Source organism: Durio zibethinus, chromosome 10, assembly GCF_047325235.1.
Source record: "Durio zibethinus cultivar Kanyao isolate XHJ-2024 chromosome 10, ASM4732523v1, whole genome shotgun sequence".
NCBI lineage: Eukaryota > Viridiplantae > Streptophyta > Magnoliopsida > Malvales > Malvaceae > Durio > Durio zibethinus.
This window is the reverse complement of record NC_143171.1, coordinates 2918104-2942011: the sequence shown is the minus strand read 5'-3', so window position 1 is coordinate 2942011 and position 23908 is coordinate 2918104. Positions and strand designations below refer to the sequence as shown.

General features: G+C 31.1%; 4 protein-coding genes and 1 pseudogene across 4 annotated transcripts; all 5 read left to right on the top strand.

Moving 5' to 3' along the window:
- The first annotated feature begins 3111 nt into the window (after window positions 1–3111).
- LOC149516348 (uncharacterized) lies at window positions 3112–4750 on the top strand. The gene is made up of 3 exons (XM_089767268.1): window positions 3112–4032; window positions 4172–4214; window positions 4308–4750. The coding sequence occupies exons 1-3, from the start codon at window positions 3990–3992 to the stop codon at window positions 4576–4578; spliced, it is 357 nt and encodes a 118-aa protein (XP_089623394.1). The 5' UTR covers window positions 3112–3989; the 3' UTR covers window positions 4579–4750.
- A 2210-nt stretch (window positions 4751–6960) lies between these two features.
- Window positions 6961–8484, top strand: LOC111292839 (mediator of RNA polymerase II transcription subunit). The gene is made up of 5 exons (XM_022885439.2): window positions 6961–7085; window positions 7198–7297; window positions 7529–7586; window positions 7672–8028; window positions 8305–8484. The coding sequence occupies exons 1-5, from the start codon at window positions 7050–7052 to the stop codon at window positions 8405–8407; spliced, it is 654 nt and encodes a 217-aa protein (XP_022741174.1). The 5' UTR covers window positions 6961–7049; the 3' UTR covers window positions 8408–8484.
- A 469-nt stretch (window positions 8485–8953) lies between these two features.
- Window positions 8954–12825, top strand: LOC111292837 (Haloacid dehalogenase-like hydrolase (HAD) superfamily protein). Its single transcript, XM_022885436.2, has 11 exons — window positions 8954–9487; window positions 9584–9677; window positions 10090–10134; window positions 10262–10312; window positions 10587–10661; window positions 10739–10772; window positions 11434–11489; window positions 11608–11667; window positions 12041–12100; window positions 12187–12233; window positions 12323–12825. The coding sequence occupies exons 1-11, from the start codon at window positions 9042–9044 to the stop codon at window positions 12369–12371; spliced, it is 1017 nt and encodes a 338-aa protein (XP_022741171.2). The 5' UTR covers window positions 8954–9041; the 3' UTR covers window positions 12372–12825.
- Window positions 12826–14210: 1385 nt separating this feature from the next.
- LOC111292898 (linamarin synthase 2-like) lies at window positions 14211–15937 on the top strand. Its single transcript, XM_022885525.2, has 2 exons — window positions 14211–14801; window positions 14914–15937. The coding sequence occupies exons 1-2, from the start codon at window positions 14300–14302 to the stop codon at window positions 15840–15842; spliced, it is 1431 nt and encodes a 476-aa protein (XP_022741260.2). The 5' UTR covers window positions 14211–14299; the 3' UTR covers window positions 15843–15937.
- Window positions 15938–16041: 104 nt separating this feature from the next.
- LOC111293225 (linamarin synthase 2 pseudogene) lies at window positions 16042–17098 on the top strand (annotated as a pseudogene).
- The last annotated feature ends 6810 nt before the right edge of the window (window positions 17099–23908 follow it).

The window sequence follows — 23908 nt, the reverse complement described above, 5'->3', positions numbered from 1 at the left end:
AATTTAAATTATTAAAATTTTATTCATATATAGATTAAATTCAATCTACATTAATAGTAAAATGAAATAATAAATATAAATATGTTTATAGGTTGGATTATTCACCCGATCGAATTAGTTAGGCCTAACTCAGGACGGGCATCAGACAAAATTTCGAAGCCCTAGCTTCGAACATTATTTAATAAATATAAAATATTTTTATTTAATTGTAATTTTAACATATATTTTAATTTATTTTTAAATTTTTTTTCGAATCTAATAAATATAACAGATCGAATCAAACATTAGATAAAAAATTTCAACAAACAATATAATATAATTTAATTCAACTTAATTCATAAACACTTCTTAATGATATAATCCTTATAAAAAAAAATAGTGCACTTGTATTAAATAATTCGAAATCAAAATAAATGAGACAAAAATTAATTACAATGTGTATAAATAATATTATAAACTTTAAGAGTTAAAAGTATTAAGTGTTTTTTTTTTAGACCGCTATATTCTTAGTTATTACAATTTTGTCAAAGGCTTGGCATAAACTAAATTAATTAGTTCCCTAATCATATTCATAACTAAGCACTTCTTCCTGTATGTGATTTTATATGGTTAACAGGCTGCAAACTCGTAGAATTGGTGAGGCTTTTCTTCTGTCGAAGGAATATTATTGATTTTAAGGGTAACAATAGTTCGGATCAAATTGGATCAATTTTTTAGATAATATATAATATTATAAAATTTTAAATTTTAAATTAATATTTTTTTGAAATTAATTCAATTCAATCCGATTCAAATTCTATTGGTTCGGTATATTAGTTTTTAAATTTTAAATTTTAAATTTTTATATATTATTTTCATAGAATTTTAAACATATTTAAATAGATTTATATATAAAATAACTATTTTTATTTTATAAAAATTTTAAAAATATATAAAAATTAATAAAAATATATAATTTAATTTAATTTTTTTAATTTTTTACATTTCGATCCAAAATTCAATTTAAACTTATATCCGAATTGAATCTAAACCAAATAAAAAAAATTGATTCAAACCAAATATTACAATTTTAAATTAATTTTCGATTTTCTCAACTTTTTTTTATCACCTCAAGTTGATTTTGTAAAGAAATTAATATGACAGAAGAAATGGAGAAAACAAAGTAAAAAAATTAGAAAAGAAATGAATGATTGCTGCATTGGTTCAATCTGCAACTGCATGACTTTGAAATTGTAATGTAAAAAAACAAACAAATACTTCCAATAAAAACAGTATATGTGTGTACCAAAATTTCAGACTCCTCTGTTGGAGGACAACATGCAAGTTGGTTAGCATATCAACATCAAGGAGGAAATAATTAAATACTGAATTGAAAAAAAAAAAGTATTAAAAATATGATAAAAAAAACATACTTTAAAATTTTTAAGTATTTAATATTGTTGAAAAATATTATCAGAAATATAAAAAATATATATAAATTAATAAAACTATAAAGTTATAAAAGTAAAAAATAATTTTTCCTTTTAAAAGTGCTTTTCAACTATAAATACAAAAAATTTTGCATTTGGCTTACAAAATTATACTTTTTTATCGTTAAATTCAAAATTTCTATCTTATTTAACATTGAGATTACCATAAAAATGAATATTTTTAGCCAAAAAGCAATTTTTTTAAGACAAAACAAAAAAAAATCTAAAAATATTGCTAAATCTAAAACTTGTTCCCCAAGCTGACCAACATGTAGAAAGGTAACAAAATGGAATCTCATTTTGTACCTTTGTTTTCCTCAGATCCAAGTGGTGTTTCTTCTAGATAATAAACTTATGGATCCATACTTTACTTTTAAAATATATATATAAAAAAAACGAGATTTCAAGTTTAAATTAAAAAAAAAATGATTTAAAACTCTTCAATCTTCATATTACTGGGTTTATGGTGCTGTGCTTCTTTTTTTTTTTTTTTAATTACTTCTATTCAACACATAGAAGCTTCTTTTAAATGTTTTTTTTACCTTATTTTAGGTAGAGAGCAGTTGTGCTAGAAAACTATCTGAGGGACAGGGTCCCTACAGGAATAAAGCTTACTGCAAACTGTTGTTACAAAGCATGTGCCATCTGCTCCGCCATTTTTGCAACTTCGTATACCATGTTGTATAGATGTAATGATGTTCAAATTAAGGACCACCATGCCAAAGTTTTGAGACATCCAGGCCCAGCATTTATTTATATTAATATATTTGGAATGGTTATATTTCATATATGTATAGCAAGATTGCCAGGAGTCCTACAACTGCAAGCCAGCTTCCTCTTATTAAGAGGATGAGTGGATCATCTGATTACATGTGAACAACTTTGTATCATCTGATTCTCATATGTAACCTCTTATGACAAGCCTTCTGCACAAGTACTGTAAATGACAGCATGCATGTCATACTGGCATCTGCATTCAGATAGGTACTAATGGGGTGTTTGAGCTTGATCTGCATGGGAATTTTGTTGCGATGATGTCAAGGAACTTAACCATTGATTAGAAAACTCAACAGGCTAAAAGGTTTAGCAGTATTTTTCTTCACCGTTTTCTGTTGATAAGCTGGAATGGAAAAAGCTTTAACCTCGAAAGTGACAGAATACTACTCTGCCAACTGCCAAGATCTTTCTTTTCTTCTCTTTAGTCTTTCAAGTTTTAACTCTGCATCAAAACAATCAAGAAAGAGAGAGAGTTTTGATGTGGGGACTGGGGATATGTTATGTTACACTGTTTGCTGCAGATTGACTAATTGGGGCATCTGATTAAAAAGAAAAAAATAACAGGAGCCAGGCCCCCTTGTGTAGAGTACTTGGAAAGCTCAGCCAGAGCTAGCCAGGCTGCTAGCTGCCACTTTTCTGAGTTTCACACGTTGCTGTGGCTGTAGTCTGTCGAGTGTAAACCTGTTTCAAAGTGGTAAATTGTTAATTCAAAGAAGAAACAAAAAATCAACTGTAGAGTATAAAGTATCCTCGATTTTATTTGGTATTATTTTCAAGTGAATGCACCAAGAACTTATGATTAAATTCTGCATTCATTATGAATTGTGGGAAACTGCTTGATTGTCTCCATTGATGATATGGATAATTGGAACTTTTTCATTAACATTCCACATTGTGAAAAACTGAAACTGAGAGATATTCAACAATTCGCAGTCAGATTCCCATAATCTAAAATTTTGAAGCACACTTGGGAATCAAAAGTGAGTCTGCAGTTAGTAAATGCTGAAAATTAACCACTGCCTTTCAATTTTCACCCAAGCTCGGATACAGCGATCCTTTCGCTTTCTTATCAGCTACAAATAGCCGGACCCCAATCAAGAAAAGATAAAAATAGGCCTATTGGATACCTTTCCTTTCTGATGTGAATTTTCCCGATTTGTCTGCCTATTCTGTATTGTTCCTTTCACTCGTCTGCCACACTTCCCTATCTCTCTCTTTCACACATTGGGTCCGACCACCACCCCTTCTCGTCCTTCCTGCTCACTCTTCTCATAGGTAGCCCAATATCATTAATAGTATTGTAAGTATTTTTTTCAACTGAAGCAGTTCAGTTTCTTCTCTTTCTTGCTTTGGTTTTATGGCTGTCCCTTGCCTTTGCAGCAGGGTCGAGCAGGGGCGGATCTACCGTAGGATTTAGGTGTCCATAACACCCTCCTAGAGTTGGAAAACAAAAAAATTAAAAGAAAATTCTTTTTAATATCTTTTTTGAAAAATACAAAATTTGAAGGAAAATTTTTTCTAACATCTCAAAAAAATATTTTTTTATGAACACTTTCCATTAATAAAATTAAAACATCTATTAATATTTATATATATATATATATTATAAATAAATATCCCTAAAAACAACTCTGCAACTAGCTCTAAGTAAGTTAGTTTCGTATGTTCTTGAGTTAGAGTTCCATTGATTTTTTTCGATCTTTTAAGTCTGCTTTCTTGGTTTTTGGTCAAAGCTAGTTTTGGATGCCCAATGCTCATATGACCGCTGCTGAATTCATGATTACATGTAAATGTGAAATCCTTTCATGATCGTTAATAGCTTACTTACTGATTCCTCCTTTACACCTCTACCCTATTTAATGCCCTTTGCTTTCTTCTCCATCTTCTTCTTCTTCTTCTTCTTCTTCTTCTTCTTCTTTCTCCAGCCTCTTCCCTTCGTCAGCTGCAGCTTCCAAACTCCCTGATCGGGTTACCATTTAAACCTCAGCTCTCTTTTTCTTTTCCATATTTACATCGTCTCAGACGAATTTAACAATGGTACTGCTATTGTGTTTTCAACAGGGTCCATCTTAATATTGAGGAGCAAACAGGGTTGGGATCAACTTTTCCAAGCTGCCACAACAAATGCAACGGATGCCATCCTTGCATGGCAGTCCAAGTACCTTCATTACCCAGCTACAACCGATTTCAACTAGGTTTGAGCAAAGCAATCACTAATTCCATGCAGTTTTTTGACCCATCGGTAATCAATACTCCAATTACAAGCCTCTTGGTTGGAAATGCCGCTGTGGTGATCACTTTTAAAACCCTTAAAAAGATCAAGTCTTTATAGGGTATTAAGCTTTTGAATTATTGTAAACCTTTTTTTCCATTGTCCCTGTTAGTATCCAGAAAGAAATTGTTTGATGGAGAGGATTGGTGGGTTCCTGGATTCATGTACAGAGAGATTGCCACTTGCAATAGTGCCGGTTGGCTAGCTTCTGAATGGATTATTAGTAGTTGTATCATCTTTTGCTGCATTAATTACTTGGTTTGTCAGTGTGATTTCTGAAGCATTTGATTTTCCTGGCGTTTTCCCCCTTATATTCTCGGGATTTTCATGGGGACCATCTGCCATGAGCCATCATATATATGTCATGTCTTCTCCCCCACCACCCCCATTTTCATTCTCCCGTCAATTTACCCAAATGCTGTGAACATGTTAATTCTTTCGCTAGTAAATGTTACGTTACATTTGTCATGCCAAAGAAACTGTATGCTTTTCTTAAAATTGTGAAAAAAAAAAAAACACATACTTATATTTGTCGGCTCCCTATCTACAATGAAAGCATTAACCTGTTGAGAAAAAAGGAAAAAAAAAATCAAAGGACTAATCAATCAAACATTGTTACGGAAACATAAGGGCAGGGCAGTTAGCGTAACATCTTAAAGTCGAATTGAAGTGCATATCCGTACAAATAGATCCGCAACTAAGGCTGAGATCTTAGTGCCAACAAAGTTACTGTAGCTCAATTTTGTTGTTCCTTTGTGTCGGTCTGTTGGGTCTGGCCTTTATTATTATTATTTTTTATTACAGCATTTAGTGACGATCTCGTCAGAACTTATGACTCACGTCTCTTGCTATCCTATTAAATTACAAGACTAAAATATTAAAAATTTATTATATCCAAATGAAATTTTTTCTTTGATTTATATTTAAATTTGTCTTTATTTCAAATAAATGATTACTTTAAATTAAGAGCTTACTTAAATATAAATTATTTTATTTATTTAGATACAAATTAAAATTTACAAATTTATTTAGGTATAAAATAAATATTAAATACTTATTTAATTACAATAAAAATATAAAAATTTATTTAAATAAAATAATAAAATTAAAATTTTTTATTATTTTAATCAAATCACAACTTATTTACATTGGCCCCTAATACTTATTATGATATATATGTTTTTAAAAAATTTATAACAAGGACTTGATGCTTAATTTAATTGATTTATATTAAATAATTTTAAAATTTAAATTTTAACACTTATAATTTTTTTTTATTTTCAAAATATAACACCTTTATATAAAAAATTCTTTAAATAAAGATGAGATGTATATGACTATTTTTAAATTACGGTTTTTATATAAAAAAATTCTTTGAGTAAGGATGAGATGTATATGAGAAAGGAATATATTTATTAATTATTGAATAAAAACTAGAGCTTCTAACATGTATATAATATATCATATATTGTGAATGAAATTATGGAATAAAACTAAAAGTTTGAAAGTTGGATTTGATATTACCATATTTATTTATTTTTTAAGATTCTCAAACCTTTATGTTTAGTCATCATGGACATGACAACATGTGATTCATTGATTGCATTGTATGCACATTAAAGTTAAAATGTTCATGTATTGAGATTTTCAAACAAGTTTTTAACCTTAGAACAATACCATTATACCAACGCAAGCTTTAATCGGTTTGGAATTTGGTGATATTGAGTTGGATTTTTTCTTTGTTTGTATTCAAGGGAAGTGATAACTAATAATGAGGCCGCAATTATAAAGGAAAATGACAGGTCCGTGTCATTTAATAAAATATCTAAAGAACAAATTACATGTTGACTATTGAAGTAGAGGGTTTGATTTGGGATTGCAATTTGAATGTTGTACTAACTTGTGTTGGTTGGTTGTAGAATTCCATAAAAAGCTGGCTCCCAAAGCTACATGAACACTTCATTGCCTCCAAGAGTAGAAAGCTAGTGACAACTATAGTCCAACACTTAGAGTTCAAACTCTTGCTCTCGTTTGGCCGATAGTTTTGGTAATTTTATAAATAATATAATAATATGATGTTAATAAATATATTTAAAAATAAAAATAATTTAAAATTTTGATAAACATTATATAAATTTGATAAAAATAAAAATCTATTTTATATTTTATATTGGTATAAATTATAATATAAAATTTCATATTTTATATATTTAACACGAAATAGATGTGACACTAATATCGATTCTAAAATTTATCTTTTCATTATTATCCAAAAAAAACAAGTATAGTACGATAATGGGCTTAGATTGTGTCATAACCCAAGAAAAACAATTGCAAAACCTTTTCAAGTTTTGGACCATATTTTCCTTCTGGTTCGATGACGTCACGATCCAGCCCATGCCCATAGAAGTATAAATGAACTGTCAACTTAACTCAAATCAAGAGAGGAGAGCAAGGGTTCCGCAGTGAGCTTTACCAATTGCGATTCAGCGTTTAAAACCAATAAAAATTTGAAGACAGAAGTTGTAAAAATGGAGTGCGTTGTCCAAGGAATTATAGAGACACAGGTACAAAATTCATACACAAAATCATTCTTTTCTTTTTTTGTAGGAAGTTTACCAACTCTGGGAATTGCGTTGAAAAAGAGGAGATTTGCTTCTTGTTTTTTGTGATTTGCAGTATGTTGAGGCACTAGAAATTCTACTTCAGGGTCTTTGTGGTGTTCATAGAGAACGTTTAAGGGTCCATGAAATTTGCCTTAAAAGTGGTCCGAATCTTGGTAAGTCTTCACATTTTCACGCTCCACAAGCTTTAATTACGTTTACAAGTCTTTGAAGTATTGGGTGATATAAGCATTTTCCCTCTTGGATTCATGTTGTAAATGATTTTCCTGCCGAATCATGTGCTAATTCATGACTTCTGGGAATTTTTTTTTTCCGATATAAGGATTTTAATAAATCTATTGATCAAGTTTTAACGTATTGCCTTGCTAATGCTAAGAATTTTACAGGATTTGTCGCTTCAGAGGTTAGATTATTGTGTGATCTTGAGCAGTCTGAACCTACTTGGTAAACAGGAGATTCTAGTTGTGTTCATTTTGGGTCTTTTATTGTTGTTTTGGATGTTTATTAAAGCCTTATATATTGTTTGTAGGACTGTTAAACATGTTGGGGGTGCAATGAGGGGTGCTGGAGCAGAGCAAATTTCTGTTCTCGTTAGGAGTATGGTAGAAAGCAAAGCAAGCAAGAATGTGCTTCGATTATTTTATGCGCTTGGATACAAGTTGGATCATGAGCTGCTAAGGGTGGGATTCACCTTTCATTTCCAAAGGGGTGCTCCGATAACTGTAACTGTTTCATCCATCAATAAGATGCTAAAACTACATGCAACAGATGAGGCTGTGCCAGTAACACCTGGTATACAGATGGTAGAAGTGACTGCCCCTGCAACATCTGAAAATTATAATGAAGTTGTTGCTGCTGTGTCTTCCTTTTGTGAATATCTTGCACCGTAAGAGTTTTTTATGGCTTTTTATCATTTGTACTTAGACATCTAGGAAAATTTGTTTCTAGTGCTTATGATAGATTAATATTTCTTCTTATGATATGGTTATAATTTTACATATTGACCTTCTAGCCCTTAGGATCTAGTATTTAGTGGATTCTGATTGAAGAAACTGGGTTAGCATAATAAATCGGTGATCAAACTGACAGGTTCTACACTCTTATCAACTTCTTTAGTTGTATCAATGTAATTCATACAGGCTTGTGGTGTTTTGTTTTGCAGGCTGCTGCATTTGTCAAAGCCAGGTGTTTCAACTGGTGTTGTCCCTACGGCTGCTGCAGCTGCTGCATCTCTTATGTCTGATGGTGGGGGCACAACCTTGTAATCTGATTTATAAATTGCAGAACGTTAGAACTTAAAACAGTACTTTTCCATAAATGATGAAGTAGATGATTCATCTCATTGTCCCTCTTTTCTATAGCTGTCAAAGGTGTTCTGTGATTGCTATCATTAATCTCCTGTTTCAACTTCAATACGTGAGTGGAACAAGGAATGTGTAGATGCTATATTGATTACAAAAAAATTTTGCCAGATAGGCAATCATCAGGATTAGATTAGTACAAGAACAATCTTATATTGGCTGTTCTTTTTCATCTTTCTTCCAATCTAATGAGAGTTCATGTAGATGCGGGATGGGAGAACTCTCGTTACACCATGCATGTCGTTTTATTTATCGAACTCTTAAAAATTCAATCGTAAAATGCAGTTTAGGGGGTGCCATAGATATAGACCAAGAAATTTAACCCACCAATTGTGGACAAGAATCAAGATAAGTAAATTTCCATTAGGATTCGAAAGGCAAAAATAACCAAATGCTGCCCCAGAAAATTTGTATCAGATTTCTGTCAAAATTTCACTGACCCTGAAGTCAAAATAGTAGTGGTTTCTTAAATCGAAATCGATCACTTAAATTCGTTAAAAAGTAGCCTCAACTCGAGAGATACCTTATCCAAAGCCACATGAACCAAACCCGCCAAGTTTCACCTCAACTCAAAAACCCAACCTCTCCACTTGACACCAACCACTCGTGTAAAGCCATGGCCTCTCACTCCACACTCCTCTTCTCTCCTCCAAATCTCTCGCCCAGATTCTCCTCTCTCTTTTATTACTCCTCACAATCCCCCCCTTTACAAACCAAAAAACTATCATCACTTTCCTTAACACACTCGGCAAAACCAAGACGACTCTCAGTTTCTGTCTCTGCTTCTCGTTCTCTTCAAGCTCTCGTTTTCGATTGCGATGGAGTCATTCTAGAATCCGAACATTTGCATCGTCAAGCTTACAACGATGCTTTCTCTCACTTCAATGTTCGTTGCCCTCCTTCTTCACAGCCTCTTAACTGGGACCCTGAATTTTATGATGTACTCCAGAACCGGATTGGTGGTGGCAAACCCAAAATGAGATGGTACGTTTTTTGCTTTTAGTACTTCTAGGTTTCTTTTATTTTTCTTAAATTTTTTGTTGTTAATCGGTTTAATGGAGATTATTGGTGTTTTTGAAGGTACTTCAAGGAACATGGATGGCCATCTTCTACCATATTTGAGACACCGCCTGAGGGTGATGAGGAGCGAGCTAAGTTAATTGATACTCTTCAGGTATTACCATTAAGGTTATATTTTTATGTAGTGACTGTCAACGAATCACATCTAGCCATCTGATTACTTTTTTTCTAATTTTTGTTAATCAATATTGATTTTGATGAGATAATACATTGTAGTTCATTGATTGATAGTAGAGTTATACATTGATAGTGCATCAAATATAACGTTTATTATCATTATTATGTCAATGTAATGTTGTGGATTATTTTTTCTTTTGAATTAAGTGAATGTATTAAGTTGGGGGAAACAAGAAATAGAAGCTCAATTGGGCTTTAATGTGATTTTGTTATTGGGGAATTATCTTGCTTGTTTCCTTTCAATTAAGTCAAAGGCTAAATTATGTTATTTTCTATAGAATTCCATTTACTGAAGAACTTACATATGTGATGCTGTTACATATTTGTAGGATTGGAAGACTGAAAGGTACAAAGAAATAATCAAATCTGGAACTGTAAGCAGATGATATTGTTTATTGCTTTACAATTTTTTTCTTCTTTTCGTTGATTCAGAATTGGTTATCCATTATTATTCAATGAGAAGCTGTTTAAAATATTATAGAGTGGTATTGTTTTGATCAGGTGGAACCTAGACCTGGAGTTTTAAGATTAATGGATGAGGCCAAGGCTGCTGTAAGATACTACTTATTTGTCATCTGAGATTGAGAATCAAGTCCATGTTCTTTTCATTTTCCAATCAGGCCACAATGGATCCAATGCAATCTTTTGTTTATGTTTTCCCTTTTTCCATCGACTTGTAAAACCTATTTCTTTATCTTTGGTTGCATAGGGTCGTGAAGAATCCTTTTTCTTTTCTTTTGTTTTCTTTTTCTTCATTTTGTGGTCTTTAATGGTTGTTTATATCTATTATTTACTTGTGATGCCATTTTCTTTTTCCATTCTACAGGGGAAAAAGCTAGCTGTTTGCTCTGCAGCAACTAAAAGTTCGGTTGTACTCTGTCTTGAGAACCTTATTGGAATGGTAAGTTCTGATTCCAACATTATGATCAACAGTATCTTCATTCTGTTTCCTTATCCTTTTTTTTCCCCCTGTTATAGGAGCGTTTTCAGGGTCTTGATTGCTTCCTTGCAGGTATGTTGAGTACTTCTAATGCATCTGTTTTTGTTGTTAGATGCATTTTAGACCTAAGTGAATAAAACATGTACTCACTTCTTTCACAAGTCAATGTTGTAGGCTTTACAATGTGATAAAATGAGGTGCGTTCTTGCTAGGTGGATTTTTCAGTATTCTTTTAAATAATCAGCTGAAATTCAGAGATGTAATTCTTTTTGGAGCTACATTCATTTGATGGTTCACTAGCTTTGAATAAATTCAAATTCAACCGAATTGAAATTGAAAATTTTTGTTTGGATTTGGCAAGGATGAAATACCGTTCCTCATGCAAGATAGAAATGCACGAGTAAATGCAATTTACAGAAATGCAGTTACAGAATCTACTGTTTTGGTTGAAACTGGAATTGTCATAAAAATTCCAGAATGAATTGACTTCCATCTTATGAAATTCTTCTAGAGGATCTAATTTTTAAACTTGATGTAACATGAATTAAGCTTCAAAGTTTTAACTGTTCCTAAAGGAATAACCTCATTGGTTGTTTTTGTACTTTGCTCCCATTGGTTAGGTCAACTAAAGGTTGTAGCAGTGCTTTTGGCCCATCTTAATTTGCCATTTCTTTCTTTGCTTTCTTTTATGATGATTTCTACTCTTAAATAATCTTTTCTTCTATGCTTATAGGTGACGATGTGAAGGAAAAGAAGCCGGACCCATTGATATATGTGACAGCAGCCAAGGTAGCTAGTGAACTCTAGCATGTGCATTTAGCCATGGTGTTGCCTATGCAAAAATTTCTCATCTTTCAATCTTTGCTTGCTATATAAGAATCTGATTCAGAAATTTTGTTTATGGCAGAGATTAGGTGTGTCAGAGAAAGATTGCTTGGTGGTAGAGGATAGTGTGATTGGGTTACAGGTAGAGCTTTTATTCTCTAGAAAAGAGATAACATGTTAATTTTAGATCAATGACTTCTGAATTTGGTTTAACCGTTGGAGAAAACTGCAAGTTTTCTTCAACATTTCATCAGAAATGATTAGAAGGTGCTTAAACAGCCAACAGACATTTCAAATTCATTAACCATAAGCATAATCTAAATAAAAACTTTTGTACCTTTTACCGTATAATTTGTCTCCAAATCATGGAACTAGTAAGACTGCAAGAGTTACTAAAGCAATGAATTCGTGCAAGGGAAAATGTCAATCCTTCTAGCCTTAATTTGGGAATTACATGCACTTAACAAGTTTATTAACCATAGTTAAAGTTTAACAAGCTTATTCCATCTGTGCAGGCAGCAACAAAAGCTGCCATGTCATGTGTGATTACTTATACTTCTTCAACTGCTGACCAGGTGAGGTCATAACTGATACTTGCTGACAATTGGTAGTTCAATGGTTTGCTCACTGAGTAACTTAGTTCTTTTCTATTTTAATTCAGGATTTTAATGATGCTATAGCAATTTACCCTGATTTGAGTAATGTGAGGTATGCCATCATCGCTTTATTTCTGGTAGTCTATTTTTCTTTTCTCTCCCAATTTTGATTCATTCTTATGGTTCTGATTGTCTATCCAGATTGAGTGACTTGGAGTTATTGCTCCAAAATGTGGTTGCTGCAAATTAGAGGTCCCAGATTCTGAAGCCACCCAAACCACTTCATCCTGCATGCTGGAACTAGGGAAAATGAGTCTACAGTTAGCAGCTTGGAGCCTTGGACCATATCATCTGATATCTTGCTAAGAGCCAGAACTAGCAACTGGCACCAAGCATTGGAAATCCGTACCTCATCCACCCTAGCCATGGCCTACCACTCTACAGTCTACACCACTCTTTCTCTCCCCCAAATTTTCACCCTTCTTTTACTCTTTCCTACTCATTCCTTTTTGGAACACAAAACCATCATCAGTCTCCTTAAAAAACACAAAACTAAGACCTTTCTCGCTGTACCATGATGTGATTCGGAAATGCTATTTATGGTAGAGATCCGAGGGATGAGAGTAAAATGAAGTTCAAAATATTAAAATGACTTTGAGCTTGAGCTTAGATTTGATTAGATTGAAGATGTTGATTTTGATGCATGGAGTACTAAATTTTCATGGATTAGCATTTGACATGTGTTACAAGCAAATAAATGTAGGTTTGGACTAGGGACCATAAACGTAAGCTGATGGCAGGTATATTTTGTGACCAATAGGATGGCTGCCAGAAACTTCAACGAAGAACAAAAGGAAATGAAAATCGGATATGCCTATCCACTTGTTGGTTCGAAAGGCAGACAACAGCTCCACGTGTTCTTGCATGTTTGAGTTGAATTTTTTTGAAGCAACATCCTCTTAAGTAATTTTATGATTTTCACCTACAAGAGATTTAGGAACAAAAGGCTTTCCCTTTCAACTCTTTGATCTTAAAATTATTGATTTTAAGAATGAATGACTGACCTTCGATTTTACTGCCCAACTTTTAAGCGAACGATTAATGCATTTCACAAGTACTATTTTTTTTATTTTTATTTTTTATGAAAAGATTTATTTTATTTAAATTCTGAGGCATTTACATCCAAATTTATGTAGACAAAAGGAGAGCAATGATACTAAATAAATGGTTACAAAGCAGGCAAGTAAAATAGGTTAAAGAAAAATAGATTATGAGTTTTGATTTTTTTTTAAATTTTATTTTAATAAATTGATAAATTTATGTATTTTTATTATATGCGGAGCCTCATAAATTAAGTTCAGTTAAATTGATGATGAGTAAACTGGTGATAGATTTTTTTTTTCTATAAATTTTTTTTCTTAAGGTTAAAATATTTTACAAAATATTGCCCTATGCTTGTTTTATGATTGATAAAGATATAAAGAATTAAATCAGATATTCACAAATAGTAACATTTTTCAAAAATTCAAATCAAATAACCAAAATATTTGGTTTGCGAAATTCAAACATCAAATAATAAAAAAATTCAAACCAAAATATGATTTTTTAAAAATCTAAGTTCTTCCAAATTTAAAAATTATAAAAATTAATAATTACAAAAAATCTAAAAATTCAACAAATGGTAAAATTATAAGATAATTTTAAAAATCATAAAATTTTTCAAAAATTATAATACAACACATAAAGAAAAGTAAATAAGTTTAAAAAACATAACTAGTATTCAAAAAGTTTAAAATTTTATTTTAATTTGAAGATCAATTTTTAAAATGCCAATTAAAAATTTATTTATTTTTTCAAACCAATTATAATAAATGATGAAAGCAACAACTAAAAAACCGACACCAATTGTTTCGTAGATTGGACGGCTATTGGAACAGGAATGGGGCAGAAGATTCGTATCCATCTCAATCTGACAACAAGACGTCAACGCCCCCCTTGCGTATTTGATGTTTTCTAGCACTTGAAAGCATGAGAAACAGTGGGAACACGCTTAAAAGCATTTGACGTTTTCTTAAAACCAATCCAATGACATTCACTTCATAGCTGTTCTTACCCTTATTTTCTGTACATAAATATCCCACAAGTCAGCTAGGAAACTTCATATGCTTCCTCAAAAACATGGATTCAACCACTAAATCCCATGCAGTATGCCTTCCATTTCCAGCACAAGGCCATATTAACCCCATGATGCAACTAGCTAAGCTCTTGCACTCAAGAGGGTTCCACATAACCTTTGTCAACTCCGAGTTCAACCATAGACGTTTGATCAGGTCTAGAGGCGAAGAAGCTGTTAAGGGTCTTCCAGATTTCCGGTTCGAAGCCATTCCTGATGGGTTGCCACCCTCTGATTCTGATGCAACACAACATGTTCCAGAACTGTGTGCTTCCACACGAAAAACTTGTTTGGCTCCATTCTTGGAACTATTATCTAAGTTAAATTCCTCATCCGATCTGCCGCCTGTTACTTGCATAGTTTCTGATGCAATCATGACCTCTGGTACCAAGGCTGCTGAAGTAAAAGGCGTACCTTATGTTCAACTCTGGACTTCTTCAACTTGTGGCTATTTGTGCTATTTGCAGTACAGAGAACTAACTGAAAGAGGCGTTTTTCCATTTAAAGGTACTATAACTGTTTGAGGTTTTCTCTTTAGCTTCTAACTTAATTCAGTCATAACCTGTTATGTTGTTGCACATATTGAATGGTCTGATAGATTTTCATTTTTCATGTGCAGATGAAAACTTCAAAAGCGATGGGACTCTTGATACGCCTATTGATTGGATCCCTGGTATGCCTAACATGCGCCTCAAGGATATTCCATCCTTTATCAGAACCACAGATCCCAACGACGTCATGTTCAATTTCGCGATGGAAGTATCAGAAGAAATCTTAAAATCTTCTTCAGTAATCTTCAACACATTTGATGAGTTTGACAAAGAAGTGCTAGAAGTTATTGCAGCCAAATCCCCTGATATTTATGCAATTGGTCCACTTACCTTGCTTAGTAGGCACATTCCTGAAATCCAGTACAAATCACTAAATTCAAGCTTATGGAAGGAAGACACAAGCTGCATCGAATGGCTCAACAAAATGGAACCCAATTCAGTAGTGTATGTGAATTATGGAAGTGTAACTGTGATGTCGGATCATCATCTGAAAGAAATTGCTTGGGGACTGGCAAACAGTAAGCACCCATTTTTATGGATAGTTAGGCCCGATGTGTTGATGGGTGAATCTGCTATTTTGCCAAGAGAATTTATGGAGGAGATAAAGGACAGAGGATTCGTAACAAGCTGGTGCCCTCAAGAAAAAGTACTGTCCCACCCAGCAGTAGGTGTTTTCCTGTCACATTGTGGGTGGAATTCTTTATTAGAAAGCGTATCCGACGGTATGCCTTTAATCTGCTGGCCTTTCTTTTCTGATCAACAGACAAATTGTCGATACGCTTGCACCACATGGGGCATTGGCATGGAAATCAATCCTGAAGTAAATCGTGACGATGTTGAGGCTATTGTTAAGGAAATGATGGAAGGAGATACTGGGAAAAGGATGCGGCAAAAGGCCCTGGAATGGAAAAAGAAAGCTGAAGCTGCTAATAGCATTGGAGGATCTTCCCTTAGTAATTTTGATAGAATGATTAAGGAGGCCCTCCATCACGGATAAGTTGTAAAATTAGTTTGTTTGGCTACAATAATTAAACAGTTCTATGTTGGCTACAATATTTGAATTTGAATACCGTTTGGTGATTCTTCATTGAAGCTAATTACTCTTCATTTATGCTCATTTCAAATGCAGTTAATTTGAGGTGTAGACATGATTTGATAACTTATCCGCCTTTAGAATATTTTATAAAAAAAAATTAATGGATGTGTGTTTTTCATATTCAAAGATTTAGGTTAAAATCTTTATTTCAATAAAAAGTAGGTATATAATAATGAAACTATTATAACACCATGAAGTAATTTCCATCCGTAACTCAGGCCTCTGGAAAAATTTTCATATCAGGAAAGATTTATACAATAGGTCCACTTACTTACTAAGGAAGTTCCTAAAACCCAATTATTGTCACTCACATCAAGCTTACGGCAAAAAAGGCACTGATGGTATCGAATGGCTTAACAACAAGGAACCAAACCGAGTTGTGTACGTGAATTATGGTAGTATGACTGTTATGTCAAATCAACATCTGGAAGAATTTGCTTGGGTTCTTTCAGACATCAAATACCCTTTTTTTATGGATAGTTAGGCCTGATTTGACAACGGGTGAATCTGCAAATCTGCCTGTAGAATTCTTCGAGGAGATTAAGGATAGAGGACTGATAACAAGCTGGTGTCCCCAAGAACAAGTAGTCTCCTACCCATCAATTGGTGTTTTCCTTGTACATTGTGGGTGGAATTCTACATTAGAAGCCTTATCTGGAGATGTGCCTCTAATTTGCTGGCCATTCTTTGCTGAGCAACAGACAAATTATCGATATGCATGCACCACATGGGGCATTAGCATGGAGGTTAATCCTGATGTAAAGCGTGATGATATTAAGACTCTTGTAAAGGAAATGATGGAAGGAGAAAATGGAAAGAAGATGAGGGAGAAGGCCCTGGAATGGAGGAAGAAAGTAGAAGTTGCTACTGATATTGGAGCATCTTCTTACAATAACTTTGACAGGTTCATTAACGAAGCTCTCGTCCGTCTCCATCATCGACAAGAAATAAAACTTTCTCGTCTACAAAGTGGTGTAGACTAGTCTGGTCTCAACTGCCTCTTTCAATGTTCAGTACTTTGGTAATTCATGGCAATTGGCTTTATAATTTCCCATTTTGAACCACTGCATTGTCTAGCTTTCCATATGTGAAATGGCCTCCGGGCAACTGGTTTTCTAATTTCCCAAACTGAAATGAAATTCTGTTATCAGTTTTTATGATTCATTACCATATGTCTTGTTTACATTCATGCTGAAACTCTATTTATATCAGAAACCAATTAACTTTGACCCTATTGGGCTTTCCCATTTTCTTTTACATTAGTCCATATATATGTTATTAGTTGGAAAACGTTAATTCATAGTCAATATTCTGAATCTCTTCAGGAAAATTAAACAGAGGCACTTGAGATTACATTGATACTGTATTTTAGAAAAAAAAAAATAGAATGAACCTAGGTGTTTTACTTAAGGCCTTTTTTTTTTTTTTTTGAGAAAGGAAATGTTTTGGATTAAAAAAATATCATTTTAGTTTATCAATTTTAGTCATCAAAAAATGCTAATTGCAGATTTTCCCTTAATATTTTAGATATCTATTGAGAATTCACCAAAAACATGTATAATTTCTATGATTTTTCATACTAGAATTAGATTTGCATTTCGTTACAAGATTATTTTTTATTTTTTAAAATTATATTTTAACAATGAGAGAAGTAAATGTTTTATACAAAATTTTAATGAATAATAACATACAAACAAATATAAGTGTATTTATTTTTAAATCAAATTATAACTTAATTATATATAAATGAAGTTTTTTATTAAATTAATGTAATATCCTTATTAATATAATACGTATATATAAATAAATAATTAAATATATTCTTTTATATATCTTTAGGAGAATTGAGCAGAACACTTTAAATTCAATTTCGACTCGACCCAAATTATTCAAAGAAACATATTTAACCAAATCCTTATTTAAAAAAAAAAAAAAACCACATTGATTGGATCATAAGGAATTGAAACTCATTAGATATATGTTGTTTTGTTATCCTTATATGTTTTAACTTTTTCTTTAAAAATTTTATCTAATAAATAATTTTTTTTTAAAAAAACCAAAAGTAGAAATCAAATGAAATGGCGTGCAAATTTTATTAAATTAAATTATTAAATAATATTTTTAAAATAAATATAGGATTGAACAAATAATGAAATATATATTTTTTATATATACCAAGGTAAAGGCGTAATACTTAAAACCAAACTCTTACTCAATTTTGATTGAAAAAAAAAACCCAAATTATCCTGAATTAAAGGAAAGGCCACCAATTGGGTTAGGCTGAATTGAAACTTATAAGATGCGAATTATTTGGTCATTCTATTTCAATTGACTTTTTAATTACAAAATTTATCTAATAAAAAATAAAATTAAAAATTAAAAAAAAAAAGATAAAAAGGAAAAAAAAAAGCAAAAACTTTAAAACAAAATGAGAGAAGTGTCACATGAACACTTGAGACAAACAAAATACTTTAAATCCATCTCAAACCTGACTTTATTTAAAAAAAAAAACACCTCGATTTGATTTTTATTATTATTTTTTAAATGCATAAATGTTAGATCATTGCGAATAAAAGTTAATTGGATACAAATTATTTTATTATCCTTACTATCATTGACTTTTTTAAATAATCTATCTAAAAATAAAAAATAAAAAAAAATAAAGAATGAAAAAAAAGAGGGTTGCTATGTGGACACCCTTTCTTTTTCCATTTTTTACTTCTTCAAGTACTTAATATTTCATCAATATTTTAGTGATAGTATTGTTAGAGCAAACACTAAAAATCTCAAATTATTGCTTTTGGTAATTTTGAAATTTTGAGAAAAGGCTTTAAGGTGTGTAATGGTGTCATTTTTCTTAAGGTTTTATTTGCTTCCAACGTATTATTTACTTAGTAAGTGTGCAAAAGGGTTACAAGTAATAAACTTTGAGGATACAATGAAACCTAGTGACTGACTACATTTTGCATTGACGAAATCAATCCACCAAGCAATCACTGATGTATCACAAGATCACTGAATTTCTATATAACTTTTCTATAGCAAAACTTTTATAAAAGAAATATAGAGTTTGAAAAAAAAAAGAAAGTTCCAAGAATTGGTTTTCTATATTTTTAGAAAACTAGAAGAGCTTTTTATAAATAGATAAATATCCTTTCCTAAATACATGACTGTCTATTTTGAATAGATAAAATATTTTTCAATAGTTAAAACTGTTTATTTTGAACAAACTTATCTCTTTATTTTGAACAGACTTAACTATTTGTCTTTATTTTTTCTTTTTCAATGTGAGATTATTTCTTATATTTTATTTTGAAAATCTCTAACAATCCCTCACCATTTTCAAAATAATCCAAATTTATGATGACCTTGAAAATCAATTGCATAAATGAAGGTATCTTCTAATTTAAACTTTCATTTAGTGAAAACAAGTTAACGTTAACCGAAATCACATGGTAGACTACGCTTTGAATAAGCTATTTCATTTGGTTAATCGAACTTGTCTCATACAATGATTTCAACACCTAATGAGTGCTTGTTATCCAGTGACACATTTATGGCTATGTGTTTGCATCCTTTTTTCATGAATGTTGTTAGAGCCAAGCTTTTAAGCTTCTAGAAGCAGCTACACTTTATACTTATATAGGTAGCTTTCATCAATAGTATTTTTGTAACTACAACACTTTAACATATTTATGTTATGGGTCTATTAAGAGTATATTACTCATCATTCTTTTACCATTACGGGTACCTAGCACTTTACTTGGGATAGCATTAAACATTACTATAATACTAGTAGTCACATATAGATGATATACTTTGTCTCATTGAACTAAAGACTTGACATTATACCAAGCGATGAGTCAAGTTTCTATCATGGGTGACTTTACTTCATGAACTTGAGCCCTATTGCTATCGAGAATTTTTTATGAACTCTCTAGTAAGACTTTTAGTTAAAGGATCCACCAAGTTTTCACTTGACCTTAAATAATTTATAGTGATCACTCTATCTGAAATTAATTATCGAACATAGTTATGTCTTAATTCAATATGTCTAAACTTTCCATTATATACTTGGCTATATGCCCTTGCTAGAGTTGCTTCACTATCACATCAGATAAAAATTGAGAAAATTGGTTTAGGCCATAAAAGTACTTCATATAATAAATTTATTAGCCATTCAACTTCTTTAGCTATTACAACTAATGCAACAAACTCAACTACCATGGTGGAATCCATTATGCATGTTTGTTTCTTGGAACCCCAAGAAATGGCACCACCACAAAGTTCAAAGATCCACCCACTTGTAGAAGCATGATCTTCTATATTAGTAATCCAACTAGCATCAGAATATCCTTTTATAACTAAATGATATCTATAACACAATTCATAATTGATTATTTTTTTCAAATATTGAAATACTCTTTTAACTATTTGCCAATGTAAGTTACTAAGATTACTAGTGTATTTGCTCAACTTTCCAATAACAAATGCTATGTTTGGCCTTGTACAAGTCATTGCATACATCAGACAATCAATTTTTCTTGCATATTGCAATTAATCGATTGTTCTACCAGTGTTAGATACTAATTTCAGTTGAGAATCCATGGGTGTAGATACTAGAATATAATCGAAAAGATCAAACTTTTTAAGTACTTTTTTAATATAATGTGATTGTGACAAAGTTATGCCACTATCATTTCGGATTATTCTAATTCTAAGAATAACATCCGCTACACCCATATCTTTCATTAAAAAGTTATTTGATAAAAATTTCTTTGTTTCCTTAACTTGTTTTGAATTAATGCCAAATATTAGCATATCATCCACATATAAGCAACTTATGACTCCTTTACCATTTTCAAATTTGCTATATATATAATTATTTGACTAATTAATTCTAAAATCATTAGCAAGAACGATTCATCAAACTTTTGATGCTATTGTTTTGGTATTTGCTTAAGTCCATACAAGGACTTCATATGTTTACAAACCTTATGCTCTTGACTTGGAATGATAAATCTTTTCGATTGTTTTATATGTACTTCATCTTCTAATTCACCATTTAAAATATTATCTTTACATCCATTTGATGTATAATCAAATTATAAATCAAGGCAAGTGAAATTAAAAGCCTAATGGTAACAATTCTAGTTACTATAGCATAAGTATCAAAGTAATCTATCCTTTACTTTTGTGTAAAACCCTAGGCTACCAACCTTGCTTTAGATTTATCTATGGTTCCATCCACCTTCATTTTTTTTTTTGAAAATCCAATTACAGCCTATTGGATTAGAACCTAGTGGAAGGTCAACCAAAATCCATATGATATTTTTTATTATTGAGTTCATTTCATCATTTATTGCTTCTCTCCAAAAAGTAGAATCTTAAGGCTTCATTGCCTCTTTATATGTAACAAGATTAGACTCTGTATTAAAATAATAAGAAATTTTATTGTTTATGTTTTCACCAGTCCCTTACATAAAGAATATAAAAAAATTTAGTCCAAAATCTTTTGCCTTTCTAACTCTTTTGCTTGCCTTATTTCTTGACAAGATTCATCATTAATTTTAGCTTGTTCCAATGGATTTAAAATTTCTTTTCCACTTGTAGGATGAATTGTTTGTAATTGTTTCGAAATAGATTTAAATTTATTTTCATAAAAAAATGTTTCTTTTGATTCAATAATAGTATTAATTGAAATTAAATCATTTGGTTCAATAACCATGAACCTATATGCTTTACTAATTTATGCATATCCTATAAGTATACATTCTATTCCTCTTTCACCCAAATTCTTTCTTTTAGGTTTTGAAATTTTAACTACAACTTTACATTTCCAAACCTTTAAATAATTAAAATTTGGTTTTCTTTTCTTCTATTGCTCATATGGGATTATTTTTGTTTCTTTGTTAGGAATTCTATTTAGTATATGACAAGCTATTAAAAAAGCTTCATCTTAAAATCTTTGTTTAAGATCATAATATAATAACATTACATTTACCATTTTTGTTAAGACTATGTTCTTCCTTTCAACTACACCATTCTATTATGGTGTATAAGGAGCAATAACTTAGTGGATTATTTTAGTGGATTCAAAGTAAATTGGACTATAATATTCTTCATCCCTATTTAAGCTTAAGCACTTAATAAAATATTTACACTGAAGTTTAACTTCAGATTTATATATTTTAAACTTAAGTATTTCATTTTTTGAATAATAGATAAACATGGCAATATCTAGTACAATCATCTATAAATGTGATAAAATATTTCTTTTCAGATAATATAAGAGTCCTATGCATATTACATACATCATTGTAAATTAACTCAAGTAACTTTGTTTTTTTTTTAACCTTAGGAAAAAGATTTTTGGTAATCATAGTTAACATGCATGTATTACATTTATTAATGTCTTGACTAAATTCAAGAATTAATAGAAGTTTAGTTATATCATGCAATTTTTTATAATTTAAATGACCTAATCTAAAATGCCATAAATATAAATATTCAACCATGTAAGCAGAAACAACATTCTTATTTTTATTAATAATATTGAGTTCAAATATTCCATCATGCATATACCCTTTTCCAACAAAAATTCTTCCCTTAGAGATAATAAATTTATCTATCTCAAATATAAGTTTAAAACCAAACTTGTTTAACAGACTTCTAAACAATAAGTTCTTCTTAACTTTTAGTACATAATAAACATAATACAAAGTTAGAGTTTTTTCAAAAGTGAATTCAAGTTTAATAGTTATTTGTCTTTGATTGTTGCTGCAGAAGAATTTCCTATGTAGAGGATATTGCTATATTCACTTGGTTTGAATATTGTGAACATGCTTTTGTCCTTGCACACATGTTTTGTTACCCTAGAATCAACCCACCAATATTCATCATTTTCAAGCATGTTGATATAAAAAATCATTGCAACAAAATTTTCATAAGTATCCCCTTTTAAGGAATCATTTTTTTTTCTATAGCAACTGATATTCTTTCTTGAAATTTCTTAGCTTACCACAATGGTAATATGAGCCTTTCTTATTCTTCTTGAATTTAAGCCCATTAGCAATCTACTTGAACTTGAACTTCTTTTTGTCAACCTTTGTAGTCTGTCTTTCTTCCAAAACATGAACTTTAGCATCACCAGAATCAAATTTCTATTCTTACTTTTTGTATTCATTTTCAATTCAAAGATGATTAGCTAAAGCCTTAATAGTGATTTTTTTTTTTAATGTTTCAGACTTCTTTTAAAGTCTTTCTATGATAGAGAAAGTTTGTCTATTAAAAAAGATACAATAATTGTTTCATCCATACTCATGTATACTATTTAAATTGATTAAGCATGTTTTCAATTTCACACAATTGTTCAATCATAGAACGACTATCAAGCATATGATAAGTATTGAAATGACTAATAAAAAATTTCTTACTTGTTGCATTATTGGTCATATACTTGATCTCCAATTTATTTTATAACTCATTTGTAGTAGTCTCATTTTGGTAAGTATCAAACAAGCTATCAGATAGACCGTTTACATATATAGTCTACATTATCCTATTTTTACCTCTCTCTTATTGTAGCAACAAATTCTTCTATTTCATTTTCTTTTGGTTTAGGAGTAGTTAGAACATATACAACATTCAAGGTTAAAAGTAGGAAATGTATTTTCTTTTGCTATCTTCAAAAATTGTCACCATCAAAACGATCTAATTTGACAAAATTAGAAGCTAATTCTCTAAGCGTTGCTTTAGTAGCCATTGTTAAACCGAATAAAACCTTAAGCTTGTTAGGGCAAACACTGAAAATTTGAAATTACTGTTTCTGGTAAATATAAAATTTTGAGGAAAGACTCCAAAGTGTGTAATGATGCCACTTTCTTTAAGGTTTTATTTACTCTCACCATATTATTTACTTAATAGATGTGCAAAAGGGTTACAAATAATAAACCTTAAAGACATAA